The 27,893-nt window shown below is 46.0% G+C and overlaps 2 protein-coding genes across 6 annotated transcripts in view; both read left to right on the forward strand.

Annotated features, from left to right (window-relative positions):
- Positions 1 to 27,893, forward strand: part of LOC126571849 (polypeptide N-acetylgalactosaminyltransferase 5) — an 80,600-nt gene that overhangs the window by 38,741 nt on the left and 13,966 nt on the right. For all 5 annotated transcript variants that reach the window (XM_050230683.1, XM_050230684.1, XM_050230681.1 and 2 more), the window contains exon 3: positions 26,585 to 26,846. In XM_050230683.1, the coding sequence (XP_050086640.1) occupies positions 26,585 to 26,846 (262 nt within the window). The remainder of the gene's footprint in view (positions 1 to 26,584; positions 26,847 to 27,893) is intronic.
- LOC126571850 (uncharacterized) lies at positions 8,466 to 9,417 on the forward strand. The gene is made up of 2 exons (XM_050230686.1): positions 8,466 to 9,179; positions 9,247 to 9,417. The coding sequence occupies exons 1-2, from the start codon at positions 8,466 to 8,468 to the stop codon at positions 9,415 to 9,417; spliced, it is 885 nt and encodes a 294-aa protein (XP_050086643.1).

A 27,893-nucleotide genomic window follows, 5' to 3' on the forward strand; every position in this document is an offset into this window, starting at 1 on the left:
TTAGTGCGGAAATAAACGTACTCAAACGACCGTCGAATGCATAATTGTCGGGACGCGCACGGTCGGGACGTAGCACCGGGGACTATCCGGGAATGGTGGATGCGCCGGTTGGTGGTGCCCTCGGCAACGTGGGCTTCGCGGTGGTGGTTGCACTTGCTACTAGCCCGTGTGAAAGAACGATTTTTCAGCGAATGCAAAAGGCTAGGGAAGCACTCGGAATGGTGATGGTGGTGCAAAGGATTTGTGGAATGGAAATCCTGTAGCACAGTCCAGAGTCTGACAGAGAACGGACGATTGAATCAAAGTGGGTGCGTGTGGTTTGGCTGTTAGCTACTAGGGCTCTCTAGAACCAACCGGCTGCACTATCCTTTCCGGTATGCATCAGCTCTGCAAAAGCTCTTAATTAGAGGTTTCACAGCGCGTGTCAGCTTAGCATTTATGATTTGTGTTTGAATTTATGTGAGAGAGAAAGGGAACAGCTTTGCCAGAAGGTTTGGAATTACAGGGACCACTATGAACGGTGCGTGTCCTCGTTAGCTCTCTGATAGTACTATTCATTACTTACAGATGAAGTAACAACTACACCGTATGGTGTCGCGAATGTGATTTTAAGTGCAGACCAATGATCCAGCCGAATAACTGTTACTTACAGGCAAGCTGCGTATGGTAGATAAAATACGTACTGTAGCTGAACATATATCGAATTTTCGCCTGAAAGCTCGTCATCAGAACAACTCAGCTATATTTTCCAGTGAACAACTTTACTTTTTAACGAGCAACTTTAGAACCATCTTCCTCCGTGCGGGCCTCTCAGATCATTTCGAGCACCACCGAGTCCATAGGACACCGAGAAACGGTTCAAGTTATGACAACATTTGAAAGATCTATCCCAAAATCATCCAAGCATCGGTGGACGTACGCCCGCACACACGATGATGGTGCTCACGTTGATCCCTTTCCATTCAATAGCTCCACTCTGTGAAGCGTAATGAATGCACAAAGGACTGTTTACAGTGACAAAAAGGCGTTTTTTTGTTGCTTCCTTTCCCGCTGCGACTGAACAATGGCGTAGGAAGCGCGTTCTAAGCATAAGACAGCATAGTGGAGACCGCAATGGCTAGATTATTGCGCTGAGCAGGAACGCTGAGCTCGGTCCTGTTATATCAGAGAGAGTGAAAAAAAAACAAGTTTTCACCCAGGATGCTCCACACCACCAGGATATGAGAGCAACGAGAACAAGCGAGCTGCTTCCCCGGGAGTGTCCTTAACGTGGGGATCGTGAATGAAAATGAAAAAGAAAAGAAGGAAAAAAGGTGTGGTCCTCTCCGGGGGTGCCCGGGGTGACTTTGTTGAAGATAAAGAAACGGAGGACCCCAGTGGTAGACAGACGGTGGCAGCAACAGACGAGTAAATTATGATAATTTCTCCACCCGATGCACCCATACCGTGGAATCCAGGTTGTTTCCGGCGTGCCGGGCGCACGCACTACATAAAAGGAACCCCCCTCATTCCGCCACTCGGTTTCATCCTCATTCCGGTTGGGTGGACTGGCAATCAAGCGCCATCGCGGACACCATCTTCGTTCGTTGCGCCGTCCGGTCGGTCAGCCGCCAGCTTGCCAGCGGAAGGAGATTCCGACAGCCTCTCCGTGGCTTATCCTGCTTTGTGATGATCATCGGTAAAGCGCCCACGGACAAAGGAGCTTAGTTTTTTTTTGTTGTTGTTGCATTTTGTTTAGGCTTTCTTCCGTAAATCTGTTGCGACCGTTACTGGCGCTAATTCATGGACCCTCAGCACACCGCCGCCGGAAAATCGTTCCATCTCGGGTGTCTTATCGTTAGCTTTGGCACCTCGGGCGGTTTTTCGGGAAATTTGTGGCACTCTGCTTTCGTTTTTGCATCGCATCGCGTGTTGCGTGCCGCGGATTGATACGTTGCCAGCTGTTCAAGATGTCAGAGCATGATGAAGATAATGCTAAAACCGCGTGTTAAATCTCCGGCAATCAGATCAGTCTGATACTTGTTGTTAAAAAAAAAACAATCCCAACTCAATGTTGTTATATAATTTTAATGACAACTATGTGCAATACAAACACTTTTCAAATTAGACCAAAAATACGCAGCTGTTCCTAGTGCGAAGTATTTCCCACTTGGATCACAGAAGGGCTGCGGTTGTCCCTTTTGAAGGTAAAGATTTCCGGTGTCAATGTCATCTTCGGCCACGTGGCCCAGTAATCGGAATCGCTGAGAAGTGGAAAAAGCTGGGCGCAAATGAGCAAACATGGAAGAAGCGACAAACTGATCGGCATCCTGGTGTGGTGTATCGGATGTTGCACTTTGCCGAGTCCGAACACGTTCATCCTGGGGAACACAACAGAGTAAAGGTATGGCAGAGTTTTGCTCTGCTTTTCCGGCAGATGTTGGATGGACAAAACTGTGACAAATGTGGCGTGTGATGATGATCGATCAGGTAGCTGATGATAATGATGTTTTATCGCGACATTTCCGCCGCACTGTCATCGCACCGAACGTGCCTCGCCGTGATTTAGTGAGGACTGCCCCGAATAACAAGCATCTTGACAGCAAATGGGAACAATAATTGAACGGTTTGATGTGTTGAATGAAAATGTAACCGAAAGGATACAGTATTCATCATCCATTCTATGTTTCTTTGTAATTTGATCAGTTTTACTAGTTCTATTGCTATATGTTTATTAGGACTGCGTTCTTTTGCAGAACTAATTTTGCCAAGTAAGGCAGTCGTCAACGTTTCCCCGCACAGACCTACGTTATAAAAGTAGACAACATTTTGCTCGATCCATTACCTAATTACATGAATGATATCTTCCGACTAACAGTCTACCACTTCGTCAAATTCGTGTCTTCTTCATCAGATTGCCCGGACAAGAAGCCCTTTTCTGCGAACGCGATTTCCGCCCCTCCTTAATGGCGATGACGATGGACCCGGTTGACAAATTGAGCAACTTTATGAACTTAATGCGCTTAAAAAAAATGGCAAACTGATACACTGCCGATGTTTACGACGATGCTGTCCGCATCAGGCCGCACTTATCGGTTTACCGAAAGAAAAACATTCCTGCCCGTAAATGAGCGTATCAATAATGGCATCATGCTTCGCCGAAGTTGTTGATAAGATTAATTTTACCGTCCCCAAAGTCCCTTTTTACCTTTTCATGTGAAACTTTATGTCTTTATCGTCGGTCTCATTTGTCGGATCTCCGGTGTTCGGTTTTAAAAGGGGATGCGTGATACTTTGCAGCCATGGCGAAGGGGAAGAACGAAGAAAGAATGGCCGTAAATCGATACCACTTCCCTTTTAGGCCGCCACACCATTCGAGGCCTGCTTCTGCTGAATCGATCCTTTTATGCTCCCCGGAAACAGCCAGCCACCCAGTCCTGACGCCCAGCATTTTCGCTTGTCAACGGCACATTAGTCGGTGTCTTACCGGTGACTTGTTGGTGGTCTGTTTTAAATTTTTAATGACACCTCATAATGATGGTGCTTTGTACATCTGCCTCCAAGCACCTAACGAGATGCAAAGGGCCCAGGGACGTGCAAATGGCCCATAACTAACCAGTTCGGTTCTCGCTTCGCCAGCATATTCAAAGCACTGTTCACCGCTACACATCGTTACGAAATGGATGGTGAATGCTGTGGAAGGAGAAGGAGCAGCAACGCAACTTCGTGTCCTTCATTGGAAGCTGTCGATTTCAATAAACATCCTTTTATTGGGTGATTGTAGAAGGATTTGGCGCCTTACGCGACGGATCTCGGCAGTACACTGCCGTGCCGAGTAGCATACTATATCAACACCAGGGAAGCAGCTTGATCGTTATACCACGCTTAAAGGTACCATCTTTTGTCACAATCGCTGTCTGCTTTCGAAGCAGTTCCGTTCCATGTCGTTTTCGGTACGAAAAGCCCTGCAGAAGAGCGGTGTGTGTCTTCTCAATATTGTAAATTCGCCCTCAAGCCGAGGCCACTAAGTTTGGAGTTTTGAGCGACATAAAGAACGTAATTGGCAGGATCATTCGCTTTAATTAGAAACTTTGTTTGACCAAATCGAGCGGTGTCGCGTGCCTCGCAAGTCGTCGTCCGCTCGCATCAAACGGATGGCCAGATGGCTTCACGTTGGAGACGACATCTCGAGTTGGGGTGGCCCCGGGGGGTGATTGTCAATTACCGTCAACGGGGTTGCAAATTGGATTTGGTTCATAAAGTTCCATCTCATTTTCAGTTCTGGCCGGCCCTGTTCGAACACACCGACAGACGATGCCGATGGTTTGAATTGTTTGAAAATTAGAGCTCTCTGTTTACCAGCTAACGTACGGAAATTATGCGCTGTGCTCCGTTGCGCCAATGAATGATGCATCTCGTTGGGTTTTGTCCAGCGCGACCGAATTGACCGAACTGCTGCTACCGTACGACCGTTGGCCGCACGTTTCTTTTGGTCGAACCGTCGAGGTGCAGACGCTATCTCGGGGACGAGCGAAAATTCAATCAAAACTTTTCTTAACCGCGTGTTGGGTGTGTGTAAGGGAGTCAGTTTGTGGAGTGTTATGTGGAACAAAAACAAACCACCATTGGATGACCGGTTTACCGGTAAAGCTCGGGGCAGACCTATGCCAAACTGTGTTCTCGTACTTATTCCGGTCGTTTAAAATAAAGTTAAATGATTTCTTTTTTTGTTTATTAGCAACGGCATTAAAAGAAATTTGTATGGTTTTATGTAGCCAACCATAGATGATTTCTATGCAGACTTGCATTCATTTGTGTTACTTCCTTTATTTTTTATTCTCATTCACTTGTCATTCACTGTACTGCATACTACAAAAATACGATTCAACAGTGGAATAGTATATCATCGTCAAAAAAAGCTGTTAATTGAAATATTAATTGAAACTTCCATTTTTCCTCCATGTCTCGCTTACAAAGTGAGCTTCGCAAACGCATTAATCATTAAACTTATGCTGCATTACAGAGTATTCAAACTAATTCATTCGGTATGGTGTAGTGTTTGGGTCGGAAGGATCGATCCGCTTCTCAATTAGTTTCCATTCATCCATGAGCAGGATGCACATTTGAACTGTGGAACGGTGAGGGCAGCCGCTGGCGCAGCCATGTGCATTCTAAGGCAGCTAAAGTTTTTAATTAATGGAGTGTTGCTGTACAGTTTCCTCTGTTTCTCTACTTCCTTGCGTTGCACTTTTTTGTTGTTGCATTCTTTTTTACCTCATTGCAACTTTCCTCCCGAAGGATGGATGAAAGTTTTCCAGGATTTAATTGCACGCAATGGGTGAAACAAACCGAGCACTGACAGTCAATAGAAGTTTGATAATTTTTCCATTGTGGCCACGATGAACTGGAATTTGTGTGAAATTTGTTGTAAAGCATGTAACAAACAACACGAATAACAAAAAGACTGTTCAAAAGTGTGAAGTCGAAGCAAGTGGTAGTAAAGGGTGTTTCACAAGCAAATTAATATTATCTGCATTTCCTCGCGTCCGACTTTATTTTACTATTGTTGAATACTCATTGAAAGGTGAACCTGTCGACAGTAATTGCATTTTTAAGGTTTTATGTTCCATTGTATCCTGTTTAACCTTGATGAATAACTGTGCTGAGTGGTGATTGGAGTCCACGTAGGATGTCATCGATCGCGAGACCCGTCGTGGCTATCCATGACCCGCATTTCCAATAATAAACGTTTTGTTCTCGGTTAATGGAAATGAAAATTGAATCGAGCGACCTGTCAATAATTAAGCAAACATATTGTCTTACTACGAGGTCCGATGGGCGCGGTCACAAGCGCGAACAAATGAGAAAGACATGGGGCCAACTTTTTCCTACACATCGCTCCCAAGCGCGGTGCTGTGGTAAAAGCTAGAACCTTCAATATTTCATTTACTTTTTCAATGATTTTTTTCCATTTTCATCATTCGTTCATTTATAAACTTTGACTTGGGATTCATACTTTTTGTACTGCTTTGTAGTGCTTTTAAATTTCGTGTTTCATTGTATGAAGTTAGCATCAATTTATAAAGCAACGTGGCTTTTATCTATATAAAATAGATCCATAGTATTATATCCAAGTATTTCATGAAGTTTATGAATGAGTTAAAGAGGCCTTTCGTAATTAAATTATAGCTAAAAGGAGTAAACAAAAGCAAGAGAGAAAATATTGTATCCTTCTTTTGATGAAAATGATCTGTGTATCTCGTTTAGAAAACTGGTAGTAACAGGGCCGGTTTTCCTCTAACCATCTGCATTCTGTTTGATCGTTTTTGCTTGTGTTCCTTGCATATCGCATAGTTTCTCCCCTAGGAAGAGTTAACATAGGGCTTATCTTTTCATCCCCGGACAATCTTGATTTCATCTTGTGCCGGTTAGCAAAAAGGAAGTGTATGCTCAGATATGTAACTAACGCCGCAGTTTTGACGTTGAGCTGGTGAGAATTAATACTGCGGGCACAATGGCGGTCATGTTGGTAGTGATCAGTTACGAAGTTTTAAAGAAATGAAATGGATATTGTAGGACCGATGTGGTAAGCTAATAGTCGAATTCATTTCATCTATACGAATTGCACCAATAAATAACGGAGGTTGTCGTGTAACTGAAATATAAAACACTCGATCCCACGCAACGATTCACTTCACTGTCCTCGAAGTTCGAATTATGGCAATCGAAATGGAAAATAATACGGCCATGTAGTGCCTGTTTGGCTAAGGACAGTATTCAACGCAACTTGCATCATCATACCAACCACCGCCATCGGTTTTATCATTATCATCAGCATCTACGAGATCATTGATTATTCCACGGCATTAACTCGAATGACTTATGAAGCATAAGGGACTACCAGCAGCTAAGCCAGTCTGAAACTGAATGACGTTCGACGTGCTCGAGACAACAAGCAGCCATTGCTGAAATAGGTTTTCACCGGCCCCGGGGGCACGCGATGCGCGATGATGGGAATGGGGTTTAAATGGCCACCAAAACACCAAACCACTGCCGTGCGCTAACATGGGCGGAGGAGAGGTTTCTCCCTTCGAATGGTTGAAATGTGTTTCACGCGTCTAGCACTTGGAAAGGAAATGTTTTTCTCATTTTCAATTTTTACTTTTATGGATTTTCTGCCCCATTTCACGCACCAGCAGAAGAGAGAAATTCATCATTGAAAACGATTGGCATTCGCTGCCTTCTAGAGCTTGATCGGTTCATTCATTTTGCTAGTCAGAGGTGATTCTAGAGGGTTTGCAATTACGTTGTGCTTCCACTGTGCATCACAAAGATTGAAATATGCATCAATCTGGAAATGAACAAAATCTAGTTTTGAGCTACTTTCATAGCGCCGATGAGCCAAGCTTAATTAGATGCATGTGGTTTATACGATAAGGTGCATCTAAATAAGAAGCTGATATAATTTAAAGCAAAGCATTACATTACAATTATCATGTTCTATCATTCTGTGAGTTCGAGAGCATAAAAGATCGAGTCAAAATGAAATTTATTTGAAAATTTCTATGCACAGGTCATTCCCTCAATCTGACAAATGTCACATTAACGAATGCGCCACTTCACTATTAAAATTTCATCAAAGTGACACCTCACGTCGTCTAATTACAATTATGTTAAAGCTGTGTAATCGTACCGCTCCAACACGTACCTACACGTCCATGTCTAGCTAAATGCATGTTTAATGCACTGCAGCAGTGATGTTAGATTCCGTCATACTGGCCGCCGCAACCACAACGGACAGCCTTTCAGAGAGTGTTCGGAACGAGTTGCAATTATTAAACCGCAGACATCGGTGTGTTGTGGCTACGGCAACTGTCACTGTTCGAACTCCTATAGTAGTGGGCTTAGACACATGCACCGACATCATTACTGATTGACGGTGAGGATGAATATTTGATTGACCAGCACAGACCGGGTTTATGGTAAAGCTATGATGGTTACCTCTTACGTGTTGATATGGAGCTGAATACATTTCACGCAAACATCCCAACTGGGCGGTACCGTTATCAAATGAGTTGTTATGTCGAATAAATTCGAGTTCAAATTGTATTAGTTAAACTCTCGAAGGTATTACGTGGGCCACGAACTGGATTGGAATCAAATCCACTTGAACAAACAATCGAAAATGCTTTCTTTTCTGTGGGTTTTCCTATTGGGCCCTGAATTGGTGTCATTTCGCACGTTTTTCCTAACTGTCATCGTCTTACTGACGTGTCTAGATCGAAAGACCCAGTCAGCTTCCAGATTGTCAACCCTAAATCTGTTCAGCTGTACAAACAGATCCCCACCGTTCATCGTTCTTGTAACCCTGGTCTCCGATGTGTGGGCCTCCATCTTGTATTCAGTCTCGTTGTGATCGTCAGTTGCAGTAAAGTACTCGATATAAGTGCAAACGTTTCTCAGTTTTAACATTCTGAATAAGAGAGATGTTTGGTTGTAGTTTAATTACTGACCGTTCCCTGGTAGGGATTCTGGTGATCTCATCGATGCTCATAGTCATCTGTAGCGGCACCAGAAATTTTCGGGCGCCACGCGAACAGAAAACAGGGAATGTGGATGCTGACGGAGTGCCAAGTTTGAAGCCGATAAATGATCGACTCGTGAGCCACGTCAGCCGCTTCAAGGGGTTACGCGATGATCTGCACAAGCTGCAGCATTCGAAAGAAAAAATGGAACCGTTGGCGTACCTAAAGGAGATGATGCGTGTTATGGATGCACTGCAGTCGATGGGTAAAGAGTGGAAAGACATCGAGGATTTGCAAAAGAAGGGACCAAACGAGGAGTTCATATCGTTGCTGGAAGAGATGGATCCGCTCTGTGCCAATCGGATTCCGCGCACCCCGGACAAGGAAATTGATCTCCATTGCTCCTACTACTATATGAACGGCGATCCTTTCTACCTTATTGGTCCGCTAAAACGCGAGGTAATAAACAAGAGCCCCTCGGTTGTGATCTACCGTAACTATATCACCGAGAACGAGGTGAGAATTGCCAAAGAGAAGAGTGTCGTCGACATGGCGCTGTACAAGCGGATCAAACTGGTGGCAGAGAATGTGTTTAATATTGCCGTACGCAGAATCAGCGAAAAGGGTTACAACGGGTCTGAGGTCAAGCATTATGGTCTCAGCATTATGCTCTACGTAAGTGTTTGACTCTGTCATGGTGTGACCGTTGCATTGGTAACTAATTTTTGTCCCATTTTTCCAGCTGGAAACGTCTGGTTTCCATGGTAATACACTGTTCAAGGCTGGAAAGTACGTGGTGTCGCCAACCAGTGGCAGCCTGATGGTATCTGAGAGGCACCCATCCGTCTGCCCGTCCGACAAACCGTTGCTCGCCATCACCAACTTCGATGTGGTGCCAACAAGGAAGCAATAAACTGAACTGAGAGACTGAGTGGCATTTGGCATTTCGGCCTGAAAGGTGCTGCTGTGCCGGGTGAAGAAAACCTCAAGAACCTCGAATCCACTTCGTTAAGAGCACGGTTTTGCATCTACTAAAATATGCAACCGCGTGGTTTACAGAGAATCCCCCCGAAAGAACTCTCCGCAGATCCCTAACCTGGAATGGAAAACCATTCGGTTGGAACCCTTTAACTGAATTTGAATATCATCTCCATGTAATGTCATCAACGTTAGACCCAGGGTTCTGACGATTATAGCCTTTAGTTCAAACACAGGTGTACGGGGAATGATGGCTGATGTTTGCTCATTTCCATATTTGTTTCATCACCTTTTGTGTATTCCCCAAATGATCAGCATGATCGGTGGTGGTGGTTTCTCTATCATGGCACTGTAGGAGCTTTCGTTGCTCGGGTTCGAAAATGTTTCATCACTCGAATCAGCGTGGCTCAAACGGCATCGTGCATCCTAGTCTGTGCTGCTGATTGGAATCCACCAAATGTTTGCCGAAACAGTGGAAGCGGATTCAATCAACATCAAACGAAAATTGGGAGCCCACGTCTACCGTTACGATGCTATGGGAATACTGCGCTTAAAGAGTGTCTTCGTGTGCATGCAGAATGCGGGATAGATATTTGGGGCTGATGTTGATAAAGAAAAGTTGAAACGTTGGAAACAAAACGTTTTTAAAACGCAAATTGCAAATGCTAGTAATCATTTTTGAAACCAAGCAGCTAATCATTTTAATATATTTTAAATGTGACTAGAGTACATTTAGACCATGCTTTGCAATGTGTACTGTACAGTTGTAGTCCAAAAACGTAGGGCAGAAAGGGGGAATCACACTAGTCAAACATTGTCCAAATGTTACGGTGAAAATACCGGACTGGAAATCCAATCAAATTACGTCCATCAACGCCCGAGGAAATGGGTGCGATACGAACACGTCGCTTCATCTTCTGAAAAAGCTTTCCTTGCCGGGGGAGGAGAAGCTGTGATGTTTGCTAAAAAAATGAATAAAATTCTCCCTCGTACGTTCTCGGCCGGTGACTGCTGCTGTCGACAAAATGGTGGTTCAACAGTGTTGGATGCATTTGCATTCGTTCTCGTCTCCGTTCTGCCAACCACATCAGCCCACACATCATCCATGAATTTCGGCGAGGCTGTCAGTCGCAGCAGTCCTTAGTTCGCTGCGAATTCATCCGCTGTGGTATGGGGTAAAACTGTATGCCCGTAAAATAAACGATTTGATCCAATTTTGTTCCCGGAACTAATTAGCAGCAGGTAGCAGATTGCGATTCCATGTTCCATGTCTATATTGACAGGTTAGTTGGTGCTTGATTTTCATTTCACTTACCGCCCTCCTCGAGAGGCATTTCGGCCCGTTAAACACTTGTGAGGAGTGCGGGCTTTGGTGTACATTAAACTGCTGACATTCTGAACACTACCGCTTTGGCTCGTTTAGGTTTACATAGACATAGAAATGGTGGTCGATGTCCTAGGCAAGTACATTATGCGCAAGCGCTGTTAGATTTAAGTTTGTAGTCAAGGGACTGTCAGAAAAACAACAGTTTTTGCTAAAATAAAGATGTGCATAATTAATGCTAAAAGGATTGTGGCCGGGATGAAAAATGTATCGACTCGTTTCGATGTTATTTCAAATTGAAATGGAGAATCTCAAATATGGTTCGATTTTCAGTTTCATATGATGGTTTGTAACAATTTTACTGGATGTCACTACAATAAATATAATTGGCCAGAACATAAAAAATATATTTATTAGTATCTTCTATCTTTATACAGCCGAGTAAAGTAAAAAATCTTGTTTGACATTTCTTTTTAAAATTGAAAACGGATGATTATGGCCAGGAGGCATCTATGGGGCTGGTGAAACATAGCGGCAGATCTCAATCTCAAGCTCCCATGGCAATAGTAGACGAACTGCAGCTTCTTTCCCAGCTGCTGCCACTGGTACTATCGTTCCTAGAAGCCCTAAAGTAATTGGCTTTGATAAGTCAACGTTTCTCTATCCGGCAGAGACGTTAATTTAAACAGGAAACGTAGTTGAAATGCTCACGAATTACGCCAGCTGGCAAACATCGCTAACGAGATGGAGATTAGGTTAATGACACGTCCCTCACTATGATGAAAATATATTTAAAAAACTTCCCCAGAAACTTCAAACTGAAACGTAATAAAAAATAAACGAAAACGAAACATGCAGCATACTTCTTGAGACGCTGCTCCCAAGATATGGTTGAATGTTTCGCTAAGAGGATCTTCTTCTGCGCTAATGAACGAACAAGGGAGAAGTCGAGATGAGAGAAAGATAAAATGCTTGTACAGACCTGCACGACGGAAAACATGCTTTAACATCGCTATTTTCCACCCGCTTTGGTGACCCGCTCGGACATCGACGCAGAACTGCAAGTCAAAGGTCCGGTCTCGGTTCTCTCGGTTCTTGAGCAGCAACCTCTTCATTAGAATCCCATCGGAATCCGAAATTACTTGATCCGCGCACCAACGGACAAGAGTGCTGGAATAGTGGATGCCGGTCAATTGTGATTAATTTTAATGAATCCTTTGCAGCTGAAGTTGGATACCGTTCGTCGTAAATCCTTCCCGAAGCTCTAGCTTTATCCCAAATCGAGAAACGGCTAAAATTGTAATAATAGTGAATGAAGTGATGTCCCTATTGTTCGTTGCAGGATTGCGAAGAATTAAGGACAGAACTGAAACTCGAGAGTTTACCAGCGCAATCCTTTCGTTTGTTGGCTACTTTTATTTTTCCTTTTTTTTTCTATCTCATTTTTTGAGCGAATAGGACGATCTATGCTTGAACAGGGACGGACATCGGTGGTCAAAAGTTACCCTTTTCCAACTCCTGTTTGAAGGATCAAACGAACCTTCATCTCAAAAGTTTCCGAGCAGAAGCGACGATGATTGACACTGGCTATTGCTGCCACTGGTATAAGACGTTTCATTAATTGCATGAACAGATCTGTAGTACCGGTTGCATCTTCAGCTCACGCTACCAACGAGAAAGCTATCTTTTAATTGCTCAAAGTGTACTTTCGCTTCTCTGCACTTGGTCTTCTCGGATCATTGCAGCTTCGGTAGCGACCTGTCTAAGGGGATACAACTCCTTCGGTCGCACCTCAGTGCCCCACCAAATCCTCTGGCCCACCGCCCGATCAAACACTATCATGCTAGGGCCGTTCTTCCCAAGAAAGTTGTTGGTAAAATTAAATTAAATAGCGAACGAGAGCTGCTGGTACTTCTGCCTGCCATCCTCTCAGGCCATGGCGAAACCACAGACAAGACGTGCACTTGCAAGTAATTTTCAAATTTCAATTTGTGGCACTTTCATCGTACGGCGGCATCGTTTGATTCGCTGTTTTCAGAGCGAATAATATATATTGCCTCCGGCCGCCAACAATACCTTCGCAACACCAATCGCTCACGGACAGTAACGGCGCAAGCTTTTCCTTCTTTGAGCAACCGATCGACAAATTCTACCTTTTTTTCGTTCTTCCGCTCAAGCAATTTCATTCGCATCAAGCCTCTTCTGGGCCGGTGTGGTGGGTCTAGGCCACATGATTTCCACGCCCCAGCCTCGGCATCTCATACGTTTGCACCATTCATCTTTTTAAACAAAATTTATCACCGTTAAACTTCCACTTTCGCGGATGCTCGCCAACGGTTTCTGCAATTCTTTCTTTACGGAAGCACCGGGTATCGGCCGTGCTGCGATGGGAGATTTATTCCGTTCCGATTTTCATCTTTACAACGGAGCACCCTTGGGCTCCGTCAGAGCAGCAACGATTCCGGAGTCGCTTCGAGGCTCGTGTGTTATGCTTTTGCTCCGTTGCTTTTCCAGCGAACAAACAACATAAAAATCACAACAAAAAAGAGAAGCTTCGTCCCTTCCGAGACGAGTTCTGGGCGAGTACAGGCGAATGGATGTGTGTGTTTGTGTGCGCGTTGGTGAAAAGGCGACAATTTTATTTTATCATCAACTGTCACACGCTTACGTACGTTCGTTTGCAAAGTGCCTTCGTTTAGCGGCCGCGCTTGACGGGTAGAAGTGGGGTACTTGCTAGGAAAACCATGAATTTCACTTTCTTTATTGTCCGGGAAGGCATTTTTGTGTTGATTGCGACCTATGGTGTTCGTAAATGAAATCAAACTGCCATTAAAGAGTTTACTTGTACCGATGTTTGCAGGGCATTCCACGGTTAAAGCAATTTTATTTGCGCGCACGGTTGTGATTTACGATGATTTGTTGTTTAATGGTCTCATTAAACCGTATGTGCTTTGCTCTTCTACGATGCATTCTACCACCATCCAAACATTTGGTTAACCTATATGATGCTTGTAATAAAAGCATATTTATAAAAGTATTGTATTTTGATGACCAAATTTGCTATTGACGTCATTTATCATATTACAACCGTACTGCCCTTGTCTCAGTTTGAGTAATTGTGTCGTTCAATTTTTAAAATAGCACCAAAAAGTCAGTTTGGCAGAATTTCAAAATTTTGCTTCATCATTGATTTCCTATGACACACTTTTGCTGAGTACCGGCCATTTTTTAGCCGGCCTTCAGTTGTTGTTACGAATAATTTTTGTCATAGGTCATTCAAAACGCTTACTGGTTTCTGGTTAAAAGACTTTCATGCCTATACGTAAAAAGGTATATGCTTCTATCATACTCATGCTGACGCAAGCTGATGTGAGTTCCATTTTATACATTCAATTCAATTTCCTCTGTCCCCATCACCAACTGCTGGTTGACTTTTTGAATCAGCCGCCCGCCTGTCTGTCAATTCCGCGAAGCCTCGTTCCTCATGTTTTGCCTTTTGCTCATAAGATCTCTCCGTGGTTTGCCCGATTTCTTTTGCAAACGAAGCTGTAATTTCGTTATTTCGAGGGACTCCAACCATCTTATTGCTGTGATTACACTATGGTATTGCATTCGGCCTGATTCTAGAGTCGCATACGGTGTAACTTTGTGTCAAAAAGTTTTTTTTTGTGTTGGAGAGAGATCTTCGAAGTCGGTCGGCTTCTTGTGTGCTATTCCCACCAATTTTCCGCCATTTCTATAGAATGCCGACTTTCAAATCACATGAATCCAATGCTCAGTGGAAGGAAGGCGTGGGAACCATTCAAGGAACTAAACTTTCTACCTCTTCTGCGTGAGTTTTGACGCCGAGAACCACTCCGAGATTGTGTGCTAAGTAAGCAGTTGCCACGCATGTTGGCACTTTTGCTTTCCCTCGCGACAAACCCCGAAAACTTTAATCAACCCAGATTTGGGGCATAAACCAGCAGAGACGTTTGGCTCGACGATAATGGCGACCATTGGACAAAATACGACACAGAGAAAGTTGAGGAAACCGGAGATGCCGATGCCATAAATGGACCGGCGTGGAGAGAAGGGAGAAAATAAAAACGGAAACTGGGAAACTTTACCGACACATAATTTATTCGTAATTTTCCACCGGCCTTCAAAACCTTGCCTTGCTTGCCGCTCACTCACCGTGAGGCTTCGGTGTGTCCCCGCACAGATGACAAACAGTTTCTCCAGTGGAACCTGTTAATTAACCCTCGTAAGTTCTCGTCGCAAACCGATGGCATTTGGGCGGCCAGGTCGCTGGTAGGGGGCCGGTGTGGGTTTTTCCATCCCGATACGTTTAGCTCCGGGTTTAATTGGATGCAATCAAATTGATTAATGAGCCTTCCACCGATTTGGGATTTATGGTACACTCGGCCATAATTCATCATACACATAATTACCGTGGGAGGATTAAGGAGTGGGAGGCGGTGGCACGGTGGCGGAAAATAGGCAACAAATAATTGCACAAATTGATGGCACCGGCGGGCGGGACCGGCTTCAAGTGGGCAACGTGCAAATAAAGCGTAAGGTGTGTCACAAACGATCGGAATCCAAGAGAACTTAATCATTTTCGCATTTTATAGAATAAACAATCAACTGGCGTCGGAAGGTGAGACTGCTGGGAGTGATCCTGGCGTACACTTGTCGACGAATGTGGCGACCGCTTGAAGAAGTGCACGATAAGGACATTAAATATTGATAAACGGAAGCAGGATGGACGATTTAATGATGGAAGTAATTAAAACTAACAGCAAACCTTCTCCAGGACCTGGTCTGGTGGCTGGCTGTCTGCCTACATCGACGGCAATTCCTAGTTACTCAAAGCTCTCCGGCTAAATGTGTGTTCAGAAAATTTCGGAGGAGCAAACCGTTTTTTCCGTTGCGAGATAAGCCACGTCGTGGAGTAAGCGAGCCGGGGGTCGACCAGTCTTCTGTAAATAAGCTCCACTTCCTGCGGTGGGCGGTGAAGAATGGCATTCCTGCCCCCTGGCCATGACGCCATGACGCACGTTCTAATGCTTTTTGCGTGCCTTTTATTTAAGGTAATTAATTAACACGCAAACGTAAAGTGATGAGATAGCAAACGTTAAGGATGGATCCACTAAAAGCACTCTGGAAGCACCGTAATGGCTCCAAAAATGTAATAATGTTGACTGGTCGCGGTGGTTTCCCGGTCATTGTGTGCAGCAGCACCAGCAGTAGCCGCACCAGGAACACAATAATGCTTGGAATGGAAAATGTTTGTAAAAAGCAAATCGTTCACTTCCGCTTTGCGATTCCGTCATGTTGAAAGAGAGGGATGGGGAGGAGCTTTCTCTTTACTTGGACACATCCTACTTCGAGCCGGACTGCCCGCGATAGAGAATGCCAGCGAAAACAGATTCAATTTGCCCAATTCTCTCTGCCCAACGTCAATTGCGAAACGTGCACCTACCATTAGCTCCTCTTTTATGGTTGCCACCATCACAAAACCACCGGGGGAAGCCCACAAAAGACGACGACGGATGGCTGCCATTCTTTGGCGATACTAAAAATATGAATAAAATTTTATTTAAATTATTTATCACGGCCACGTTTTACAACGGGGGTGCCGGTGCACTAACACCCTTCACAAAGGGGTCGGTGGCCGGGGGCACAACAAAAGGATGCAGCATCAGCGCAGGAGGCTGCTGAAACAATCGGCTTTACGGTTGGTCGATACACGGTGGTTGGTGGTGTCCCTTTCTTTGCGTTGGTGACTGCCGGGTAGACTACTGGGTAGGAAGAGAGACGAACTCGTAAAAGTAAATGTTCTCGCATCCTTTACGATTACGATGTCGCATTTCGCAGGGTCGCCTTCCCCGGGAAAACTGCTCCATCGTTGGCATCGTGGCGATTACTAAAGCAGAGCCCAAGGAAAAAGGGGTTACCGGGTGCGCGACATCCACATTGCATTTTTAACAAACGGGCAAACAACATAAAACGAAGCTTCAACCCTCACCCGGACCGGACGATGGACGGAAGGAAGGAAGGAAATGCATTCCACGGGCCCTGTAGCCTGCAGTTTAGTGGGTTAAGTAACGGCACCACCATCATCCACCGCACTGTTGCGGGCGTGGAAACTGGAGCAACATCAAAGTGCATAACCTTGGCCGTCGTGGGTGGTGTGGGAGGTTTTTCTTTTCTTTTTCCGCGCGCAACTTCACATAACTAGCGAAGAGCAGCGAGTACGCAGCCGTCCACTGAAGCAACAAGCCACCGAGACAACAGCCAGCGATCATTATTGTTTTGCGCGCCCAACATTGGCAGTGGAAGGGGAGGGGGGGGGGGGGGGGGGTAGCAACTCGCGTTTGCTTTTCACTTCCCACGCCAAAGCCCCGGAACATGGTGGCCACTCTCTTCTCGGTGGTTCGCGGGAGGCCTTATGCGGAAAAGGAAAATGTGCCAAGTAATGGCGAATCGTGATGCTAGCCAATGAGCGGAATGATTTTTAGAAAACCTTCCTCAGCGCTTCGGTGCCAGTCGGTCTAGGCTGGCCGTCGGTCCTCACTCACTCACTCAGTGGGTCGGTGGATCGATGTGTAACCTTCGTGGATATTAGTGTCACGAAAGGGGCCATTGAACTGCTCAAGAAGCTTTCGGAGAGACAGAGAGCGGAAAAAAGGGGAAAGACAGAGAAAGAAGTGTGTACGTGTTTTCGATTTATGGTTTCGCATAGCATATTCCAATAGCATGCAATCTCGTGCAAGTGATGCTGCTATTATTGTTGTTTACCCGCGTTAGTCTCGTACGCGCGTAACATTCAATTGTTTCTGCTTTGCGATTACACTGGAAACATACTTTTCTTTGTAGCATAAATGATGTTCGCGTAAAGCAGCACAGTACAAAGCACTATCGCACCCCGGGGCTGTCAGAATTATGTTTCCAAGTGTTATGTTCACTCGAAGCTGCAGTAAACAAAAAGCGTTTTAAAATTATTCCTTCTGACACTGAAACAAAAGCCACCGTGGTGGAAAATCGTAACCGTTTCCCTATGGGACGGGTGTATTTATTCCTGTTCAGTCGGTGTGCGGCTAGCATATGCTAGCATTGTACCACCATAAATTGGAAACAAAAAACCGCCCCCAAAAATCGCCGGGAGAAAAGGATAATTCCCTAATGAGTGATAACAGTGCCGCCGTATGTTTGGCTGGGATCCTTTTTTCCCCGCTTTCGGCCCTTGAACATAAACCACATCTGCATAAAAATATGGAGAACATTCGGGGTGGATATTGCAGGCCCTTTTCAGCGAGAGAAGCGAGGTGTACATGATAGCTGATAATAGGTGAAGTTTTGTGGGAGAAAATATGATTCCACCGAGAGTGCTTGTGGAGGTTTCATCTTCCTCGAGCTTTATATTTTTTTCACTTCCTGAGTTCGTTCGTGGAATGTGAGTCAATTCGCTTCGTCGCTGGTTGTCGCTAAGGAACGGTAGTTCATGAAATTCTTTTATGCATTTATTTCAAACTTATTGACCGAAACTTGTTTGCATTTTTGTCTGTTCACTCTTTTGTATATTTTTTCTCACTCGTTAAATTTGTCGATCATTTTTACACAGCCATTGAAAAACGCTGGAAGATGTCGAGAATGCTTAATGCTGCGAAAAATCAATCAGGGCTGATATTTTAATCTGCCGCGCGCTGCAACGCTGAATTGCAAATTGGATTACTCCCGTGTGGACGCTCGATGGCCGGGGGCTCCTAGTTCCATCAAGCACCACAGTCACGAAGTCTGGTTGGCTTCTGCATCCGGGGGTCTCACTAATTTTCACTTACGACAGGATTTTCCACTCAGACGCGGCATGCGAGAGATGGAAACGAACGCTAGAGCGCACAAATAAAATATGGTACGAAAGGCTAGGCGGAATTAAAATTTGTCGAAATGGCAGATATGTCGCTCTTAATTAATTGAAAAATGTGCATTCACAGCGGGAAACTTTTTATCCGATTGTGAGTCTAGCTGAACAACCAACGACCGCCTGTGCTGGACAAAGCGCACGGAACACGGATTTCGAATTCGATTTTTTGATTTCAGTTTGCACGCCGAGCGAATGGGGTATTGGTGTGGGTTGGGGAAGCGATTGACAAAGATAATTCTGCATAATTTGTCTGGTTCGACATTTTCATGGTACATTCGCAGTAAAATCATGCAAGTAATGTTTATTTCTTTTTTCCCATTGCTGGAATGCACGTTCCGATGATGAAACGATTTAGGTTCATCAATTCTTAACGAGGATCTGGCGATCTGGTTTAATATATTGAACGACAGTTTTTAGATCTCTGGTACATTTTTCATTGAACATCGATTATTAACTCCTCTCAATCATACGAGAGCGCCAGTGAAGTGGAATATTTGTAGCAAAAGCAAAAAAAGATTGTATGGAAAGGAGAAACCGGGAGAACGAGATTGTGTTCGTTTATTGCAACCGGTCCGGTTCTACCTTCAACCCGGCTTATCGTTTGTCAATTTTCCTGTATCGATCACGACAAGTTCCCTTGGGTGCCCGGCTGCCCTGGCCTGGCCACTACTCGAAACCCTTACTCGTCGATACCTGGCTAATGTCTGTTGCACGCGCTGCTATCGGGTGGCTTTATTTACGATGGCGAGGTCAGGGATGGCAGCAGCAAAGCCATCCACCCGGGATGCCCTCTATCTTCACACCGAAACCGAAATGGGGATGACGTTGATGACAAATAGACCCCGGGGGGTCCGTGATGTTGCTGCCCTTTTGTCTGTGCTAAATGCAGCATAAAATTGGACCATTGTTTGCGGTCACCGTTTCATAGCGCGACCGTCCGGTGCAGCGATGTGCAGTCGGCGAAGATTGTTCATTCCCTTTGGGGCGCAAAGTGGTCGTTGGGTGCTGGTTGGTGCAAATAGATGCAATGAAATGATGTGGCGTTGGTTATTGTTGCACAAGATTATTGCACAGTTGGATGAAAAAAAAAAGTTCTCTACAAGAAGCCACATTCATCAAATATTGATTCTAAAACCATTCACATAGCCAGCTGATCTCTTGCTGACCACAGTGAAAGCGTAACACACATTTCAAGTAACAAGAGGAGAGGGAATAAGGATGCCGAACCCATTAACTGAACCACTCAAATGGTACGGCCTAAAAGTGTGCTCGTTAGTAAGTATTCTATGCTCTCGGAATCGACCATAAGCCTGCCCGACTCCTCACCTCATCAATGTCAAGCGGCTCGACACAATCGAGAAACCCTAACCTCCAGGCATCGTCGTCGGCTTCAGGAAGGCGCCATTACAAGTTGGTCTACAGATTTCTCTCGCTCTTCAACGCCTTCCGCTGTACGAGCTTTGCTAAGTGCGTTAACACCATGCTCTGCTAACTGCATTTACCGGTTCGATGAACTCCACCTCAGTGGCACTCTCAGTGTACAGGCAGCGATCGATATCGGTACGATAATATTGATGGGTCCGGCAGCTTCCTCAGTATCGTAAGGCTTGCAGTGCACCATGCTGAGTGCAATATGGGTTAACTTGCCTTGAGTGGGCATGGACTTCGATTAAAGATGTCGCACAGTTTTAAAGTATTTCAACAACATATTTAGCTGAAGTTAACAATTTTGCACTTTGCTCAATTTGGTGAAGCACGTATCGACACTTATCCTTCCCGTTTGAACTCATTTCAATAAACTACCACCGGAACTGTGTCGAAGGACAGCATAGTCCTAGCTCGACTAGCTCGCCAATCCGTGTAGATGTAAAACGCGATGTCACTATACGTGACCGAGGAGCTGCCAAGTGCAATAAGGGTGTGACAGTGGTTGCCATCGTCGTCGTCGTCGTCGTCGTCGTCGCCGGTGCTGCAACGTTACTCGCTGCCTGCCGACACATCTCAAGCACTGCGTAAACTAATTAATGAAGATTTACCGACCAATTGCGTTTCCACGCCGATTGCTGCTCCGGTTGCGATCGTATCGGAGTGGCATTATCGAGGCCTCGGGTAGTGCATCTTAATTAACTTTAACACAGGGATGAAGCCAGATAAACCACACCACAGAGCCTTTCCAGTGGTTTTGGTGCAAGCATCGTTTGCTTGTGGAGACACACTCTCGCTGCTTGCCTTTCTTGCTTACTCCAGCGTCGTGATGCGCTGAGCATGTGCCGTAAGCGCAGCAACGAAGATGCATCCATCGGCGATTGGATTTCATTAAATCCCTCCCCGAGGGGTGATGCAGACAATCCGTGCGAATTAATTCCGATCGAAGATTTGATGCTCACATTTCCTGAGGCGTTTGTTTCCATTCGGTCCCAGGTCATGGACCGGCAGTTTGTCGCCAGCCGGATTGTGGTGGCACTTTTCATCGCCAGACAGCGAAAGACATTTCAATCCCGTTCTCAAAATCATGCGAACCCTTCTGGCGGCCGCGACCATCCATTATAAATGGTCCGATGGGTTTCGGCAAGGTCACGAACGTTATTAATGATGTCCCAAGCCGTCCGAGTTCGTCCACCACGTTTTGCAACGATTTCCGTTGTACCCATTTTCCTTAAAACGCGTTCCAATTTATGCTGAATCAGTTTTCCATCACCCGGCGCCGTGGGGAAATGGGAGAAAATTTTAATTTCAAACCATGAGTTGGCAGAGTGTGCGAGGTGGCGAGGCGAGCTGTAGTGGTAGCGTGCGGACGATCAACAGCTACCTAATACAGATCGTAAGCTGATAAGCACACGGCTCGATTGTTGAAAGTTGAGCGAACCATCTCACCAACTAAAGCACATCCTTTGGAGAGTATCCTTGTTTCCGTGGCTTCCATTGTATGTTGTTTGCTCTCCACTGTCCATTGTTCAGGTTGCGGTGGCGCGGTGAGCACCAATAGCGGGCCATCCTGAAATGTGTTAATTAATAAGGCGATGCCAACGCGATAATGGGTGTTTGAAATTGCGTTTGCAAATTCGGCCAGGGGAGTTCGGCGGTGCTCCAACGAGGGAGGGATGTGCATTGTCACGGGTTCGGGCGAATTCTATGGCCACCATTCCGATTCCGGTGACCGATGTGCTGATTGTTGTCCAAAAATTAAATCAAATACCTTCAATTAATGGTTGTTCGTGGACAGAACATTTGCATTTGGTATTTGGGGGATTTTGGGAAATTAAATTTGCTGCCCCCAAACAGTGCCGCATACCATCCCGTTGGCCTTATCGTCATCAGGGGCATCAGCGAAGGCCCCCTTATAATCTGGGATCTACTCTCAGCGGGAACGATTTCATTCCGTCAGCCTGCGAGTGGACAATTGAAGGACATGATTATAGGAAAGAGCGATTTGGCGATTGCACAATCGGGTGCTCATTATCGTGGATGCCGGTGCCGGGCGTTCTCGGTGCCGCTGGTCACGCAATGGGACAATGAGTTTCGTAAGAGATTTGCTCCAAATTCCCACGTGCCTAGAACACTGAAAGCCGGGATTATTCGGTATTGGACGAATGAATGGAAGGGCCATCCTCGCATCAACCAGCTCCATCTATTGAGCTTCTTGTATTGGAATGTACAGCAGCGATTGGATTGCGCATTCGACGCGATTCCGGAACAGCAATTTCGCCCCTATTGTCCACTGCTTTAAAGATGTTGATGAGTATTTAGTCCAAGCACGGTATATTGAACACTTCACCATTCGTTCAGCAAATCCATTTTAAATATCACGACACAGCACAAAATGGATGAGGTGTGGAATCGAGCAGCGAGCAACGGTGCTGAGGGAAAGTAAATTGAATGAATCCGAAACACCTGCCATGTTGAGCCACGGCACAAAAGCTCGCGGGACCCCTTCACCACCAGCTTTGGGAATTAGATTTATTTTATTCCATAAAAACCTCTCCTTCGCCGGTTACCGATTGGAACCTATCCTATCGTGCTGCTGTCCTTTGGGAAGGCGACACGGTGTCGTTGTGTTTAGGTGATGCCCGCCTGGCATGAGTGGAGAACCACCGCTGGGACCGACGTGATAGTTGGCAACTGGAACTGCATTCCATCCCGGTACCAACCATACAGAGGCTATAGGTTGCATGTCTTGTCCGTTGTTGTTCTTCCACTACCGATCACTGCTAGTAGAGAAATTGATGCGATTTCTGGGATACAATTGAATTTCTACTATTCGCCTTTGTGATGGTGGTGGCTCTCACCGGTTATATATATTCCGTGCAATCCGGGAACGCCTCGGAATGGTTCGTGCTCATTGATTTATGCGCCAACGGGGTGACACATCCCTGCATCGAGAAGATAAGACAGAGGTATTCTCTTTGTTATGTTTCTTTTACTCGGATTATTTCGCCGGGCGGGCGGGAGGTGCGAGTGGTGTTGCACATTCCCGCCAAGAGTATCCTTGCATCAGCCAAGTACCAGCATATGTGTATATTCCGGGCATGTGTATCGATGAATCCGTTGTGACAATCGTTCCTTATTCCGTACGTGCAACTGCCCTGATTCCGGTTCTCCACATTCTACGTACATGTTTGCTTTTGCCACCATCGGGCACATGCATGTACAACATGACAAAAAAAGAAACAAACTCCAATGGACGAAGGATGGAGAGGTCGCCAAAAAAAAAAGGAAAATTAAATTTCCATTCGCAACCATACCAGACGAATGTGGTGGAGACGTACAAATCTTTTAGACTCTCACCACCCCGGATCCAACCCCACCAACCACCGCCACAAACTCAGAATGCTAGTTACGTATTGTCCTTGCGCTCGCCAAGATCGAGGCCGCTCACAGGTGATATTTGTGGAAAGTGGTTTTGTCTTTGGAATTTGGGACCGCATTGCTCGCTTACCGGTGCCACCATTGCCCTTCGCTTGCTGGCGATACAAAAATTAAACTTTTGCATTCTCACGAACTTCCGTTTTTCCGTGTACGGGTGGCGAACGGCGGTCGCACACATTTGGAAGCACCCAACCGTGAAGGTACTTCCGAGAGTCGTCCTTGCCTTGCCTTTCACAAAGGCGATCGCTTCGGGGAGGAACTTTCCGTAGCTTCGTCTCTGTTTTTGCACTCAGCGCTCAGCTCGCCTGCTACTGCTGCTGCTGGTGGTTCTTATTCGATCCTCTCTACCTTCGTCTGAAAGCTAAGCAGCAGCGTGCCTCGGGATCATGATTTTAGATTCCAGGAAGTTTCATGACTTTTTTTTTTACTCGCTGGTTCTTTCCGACGTTTTGCGTTTCGTTCCGAGCTGCGTCCGAGGTGGAAGGAATGTCAGAAGAAAAAAACCGTTTCTGCATTGATCTTCGCGTATTGAAGCTGGTGGGGCATGGACATACATGGCGTGACGGACGGGTTCGCCAGCTCGCGCGAGCTGCCAGATATGGAAGCTTAAAAATGGGAGGAAAGAATTTTCGATTTGCAACTTTCGCAACTCGCTCCCGACTCCCGGCCTTTTTGCTGCCATTTCCTGTCAACTGCATGCTCGTTGAAGTTGAAAGACAGGGGAGAGTGGGATTCGCAGGGAAAGGATAAACTTTCCCCCAGTGTCAGGAGAGCTTAGACTAAGTGAAAATCTTTAAATCCCATCCTCCAATCTGAATGGAACGCCGATACTACTACTGCACCCCACCCTGGACGAGAGCTGGTGGTACTTTTGTGGCGGCGGTGCACTGGTGCAGATAATGGTAGTTGTCGAGGTGCTTGGCACAACGATAGTCCTGATAGTGCGCACGAGTGCAGACGCTCGTAGTTGGCGGTGAAGGAATGAAAAGGAAGTGGGAAAAATGCTTTGGCTCTAATCTGTACGCAAAGTTTCGCTAATAAATTATTTATTTATTTGCATCTGGCACATCAAGTACTATCATGTCCTAGGGGAGGAAATGAGGGACCGCAGAGCAGTAGGGGATCGTGTTCGGTTTGATCAATTGTGCGGCTGAAGGAATGCATCCATGGCTCAGAAACTTTTAACCCGACCAGATGTTATGATCGAGAAAGCGAACCAGAAGTCGAGGGTGAACAATGAAGGATCAAGCATAAAATATGGAAACATTTCCAACTAGAGCACACGGGCGCGCTCTCCGATTTGTTCGTGGTGCAGTTTTACTCCGTCGCAAAGCACACGAAAATTCTCATCCCCACTCCACCCTTCAGCCGCCGTTTGCTAAACTACAAAATGGGAAACATACATTTATTAGCCATTGAGATGTTTATAAGTCCCTTCGGTTGCATTGTTTATGCGGTTAGCTCCCCTCCCGGCCCCCCGGGCCACCCGGGTGGCACCCGGAGGTGGTAATGGTACTGGCTTGCGCGGAGATTAGTTCGTGGTTTTGTGAAAATTTGTCTGGTTGTTTTCGGAAACTTGGGCGACGACCCCGGAGAACCGAGGAGCTTCTTCCGAGACATTCGAGTGACTTTTATGCTTATGCGCTGCATGCTGCTACTCCCCCATTGTTGCTCCCGCATTCTGAGCCACACTCCCGATGACACACCGGCTGCATGGATGGTGCCAGTCAGACGGTGAAAGTTGTTTAACCAAGCCCTCGCGTGCGATGCTGCGACCCAAACTCTACCGGGAGGGACAAAAACTTAGCTCAAAGTTCATGAATTTCCAAGTGTGCTAAAGGATTTAAATATTTGTTATTCATACGATCCCGGGGTGTCTTGGGTGTACGAGTGTGTGTACTAACTTCATTTAACTGATGGCTTTACTTCGAAGAAATTCCTTCTTGTGAACACTATTAATATAGATAGTGATCTAGAGTAAGGAAGAGCAAGAACACGGGTTTTTCCAAGCGAACCAATTTTAGCGAGCTTTTGTCACAAAGCAATTGGTACCGCATCACCGCAGTAATTGAACTCATTCTATCGAAACTATTTATACGCCCCGATGGCTTGCGTCTGTTCGGCCAACGAACCAGGAAGAAGGATCTTAATTATCACTTCATAAAATGGTTTCATCCAACTGACTTTCTCACTGGGAGCTCTCTCACCTCATCAACACTGTTGCTTGCTCAGTCCCCCGGGAGGGCAACGATGATGATTATTTTGTAGATGCTGTCGATGGTGATGGTAGCAGAAGGCTGTGCCAAAGTATTTGCTCTGCATGAGCAGCAGAAGTGTGCAGGCGCCGGCTGCCCTTTTTACCATTTTCCGCATCGTTGCATCTTAGAAACGTTTCTCTCGTTGGTTCACCGCTAGTGCAAGAATGCTGTGCAAACACCAGGTAAAGAAGTCATTAGCAAGCTGGCTAGGGCTCGCCGTGGACCAGAAGCTCTCCCTCATCGTTGGCAGTATCTGGTGCAAATGGTTACTTCGTTTCGAAGAAATTTTCCTGTCGCCTCCAGACCGTTGCACTCCTTCGGGAAGTGCCATCGAGAGTGCTCCGTGGCAAAACAATTCGGATGCCAGCCTTCGTCCTTCGGTTGCAATCGCATTTTCAGAGACCAAGAGTCACAGACAATATGGTGGTGGTGTGTCGCATTATGGTGGTGGAAAATGGATTTTTTTTTATTCGTTCCCCCTCCCCGACCACCGGCTAATTGTTCCCTGTGCGACAATGTCATTAAGCCCTCCACCGCCCTCTGATGCGTCATTGAGAACTTTTTCACTCCCCACTTTCCACAGCGATCGCTAGGCAACAACTTGTACATGGTTGCTTCGTTAGGGGAAATTCTGATACAAAGTTACACTAACACACTGCTCGGTCTCTATCGATGTGCTCTGCTACAAACCAAACGAAAAAAGGAAACTTACTAATGTGCTTTATTCATACTTTTCTTTCGACAGAGTCCACGGGCAGCACAACAGCAGAAGCAACAGCGGCATGCGGTGGCCCCAGAGGACGATGATCCGATCGTGGACGTGGAGGAGATCGACACCGACTCGAACAACATGGGCGATCCGGGTGGTAACGGTGCTGGTGGTGGTGGTGGTGGTGGCGGCGGCGGTTTCGACAATTCGATGCCCCGCACGTACCGGCCACAGGAACTGAAAAAGTGGCGAGTAGCACCGACGGTCGGCGAAAATTACGGACGGCCCGGTGAAATGGGTAAGTAGCGCTCGTAGTCGTACGCTCTCGTCGCCTGTCACCTGTCATCTTGTGGCCATCCGTGTCGACCGCTGGCCAGGATCAACAAAAACAACACCCACTGTTGAACCAGAGAGTTGGGCGATTCTTTGGGGCTGCTGAACGTTTGGCTAACTTTTTCAAATCCCACCGGACAGAGCAGTCGGTATGCGATGTGGTCTCCCGGTTGCTTTGTTGCTCCTTGATGGTCGTGACTGAGTTGCTTTCATCGCGCTCTTTTGTGGTCGTCGTCTAGACCGTAATCTCACTAATGTCGCGCGAATCAGCCGGCTCGCGGGATAAAAGTTTCTAATTTGAGAGCAGATCACGAGAAGGAGTAGACTTACTGGAGTAATGGCTTCTAATGAAATCCAAACGCAAGTGTCTACCTTAAATATTATTGTAGCGATATGTCTTTAAGTCAATTTAGAAAAAAAGCAACAAGATTCTAGGTTTGACCGAATTTATCAAAGTTTTGTATGAATAGCATATGTCGCTTCAATTGCGTAGAAGTAAAATAAGACACTCGAGGAACACAGCTCGCCCCAACAGCTGTAAACCGAATCCAAACGAACTTTACGCGGTCAATACGCGGTTTTGTCGTGAAAAATGGCTGCAAAACTCCTTCTCCCAGTGGCGTTCCTATCTCTCCCCGTCAGTCTTTGTCCCCTACCACAACCCCGCAGTTAAAGCTTTTTGTTCAGAACAGCACCACTTGACACGTCCGAATGGTTGCTTCCATGTTCTCAGATTGGCCCATAAGACCCGCGCAAAAGTGCACGTTGTAGATGCGAAAAGCAAAAAAAAAACTTTTCCCATTAATTTCCTTCTCCAAGCATTCCTCTCTGATTCTGACCCAAACGCAACAATGCTTCCCCCGCGCCACGGTGTCCCGGTACATTAGCCTGTTGCCGTGTGTTGGGCTCGTGGTTAGAAGGACCGACAATCCGGTCCATGCGGCTGTCGCTTGAAACCACCGGCGACCATACGCGCGCGCTACCAAACATTGGGTCAACAGCTAATTTCTTT

Source organism: Anopheles aquasalis, chromosome 2, assembly GCF_943734665.1.
Source record: "Anopheles aquasalis chromosome 2, idAnoAquaMG_Q_19, whole genome shotgun sequence".
NCBI classification, from domain to species: domain Eukaryota; kingdom Metazoa; phylum Arthropoda; class Insecta; order Diptera; family Culicidae; genus Anopheles; species Anopheles aquasalis.

Bases quoted from the DNA above. Each gene is read 5' to 3' on its own strand.
- LOC126571850 (XM_050230686.1), top strand. From the start codon at position 8,466: ATGTTTGGTTGTAGTTTAATTACTGACCGTTCCCTGGTAGGGATTCTG. The intron at 9,180-9,246 runs GTAAGTGTTTGA...CCATTTTTCCAG, and splicing joins GTCTCAGCATTATGCTCTAC to CTGGAAACGTCTGGTTTCCA.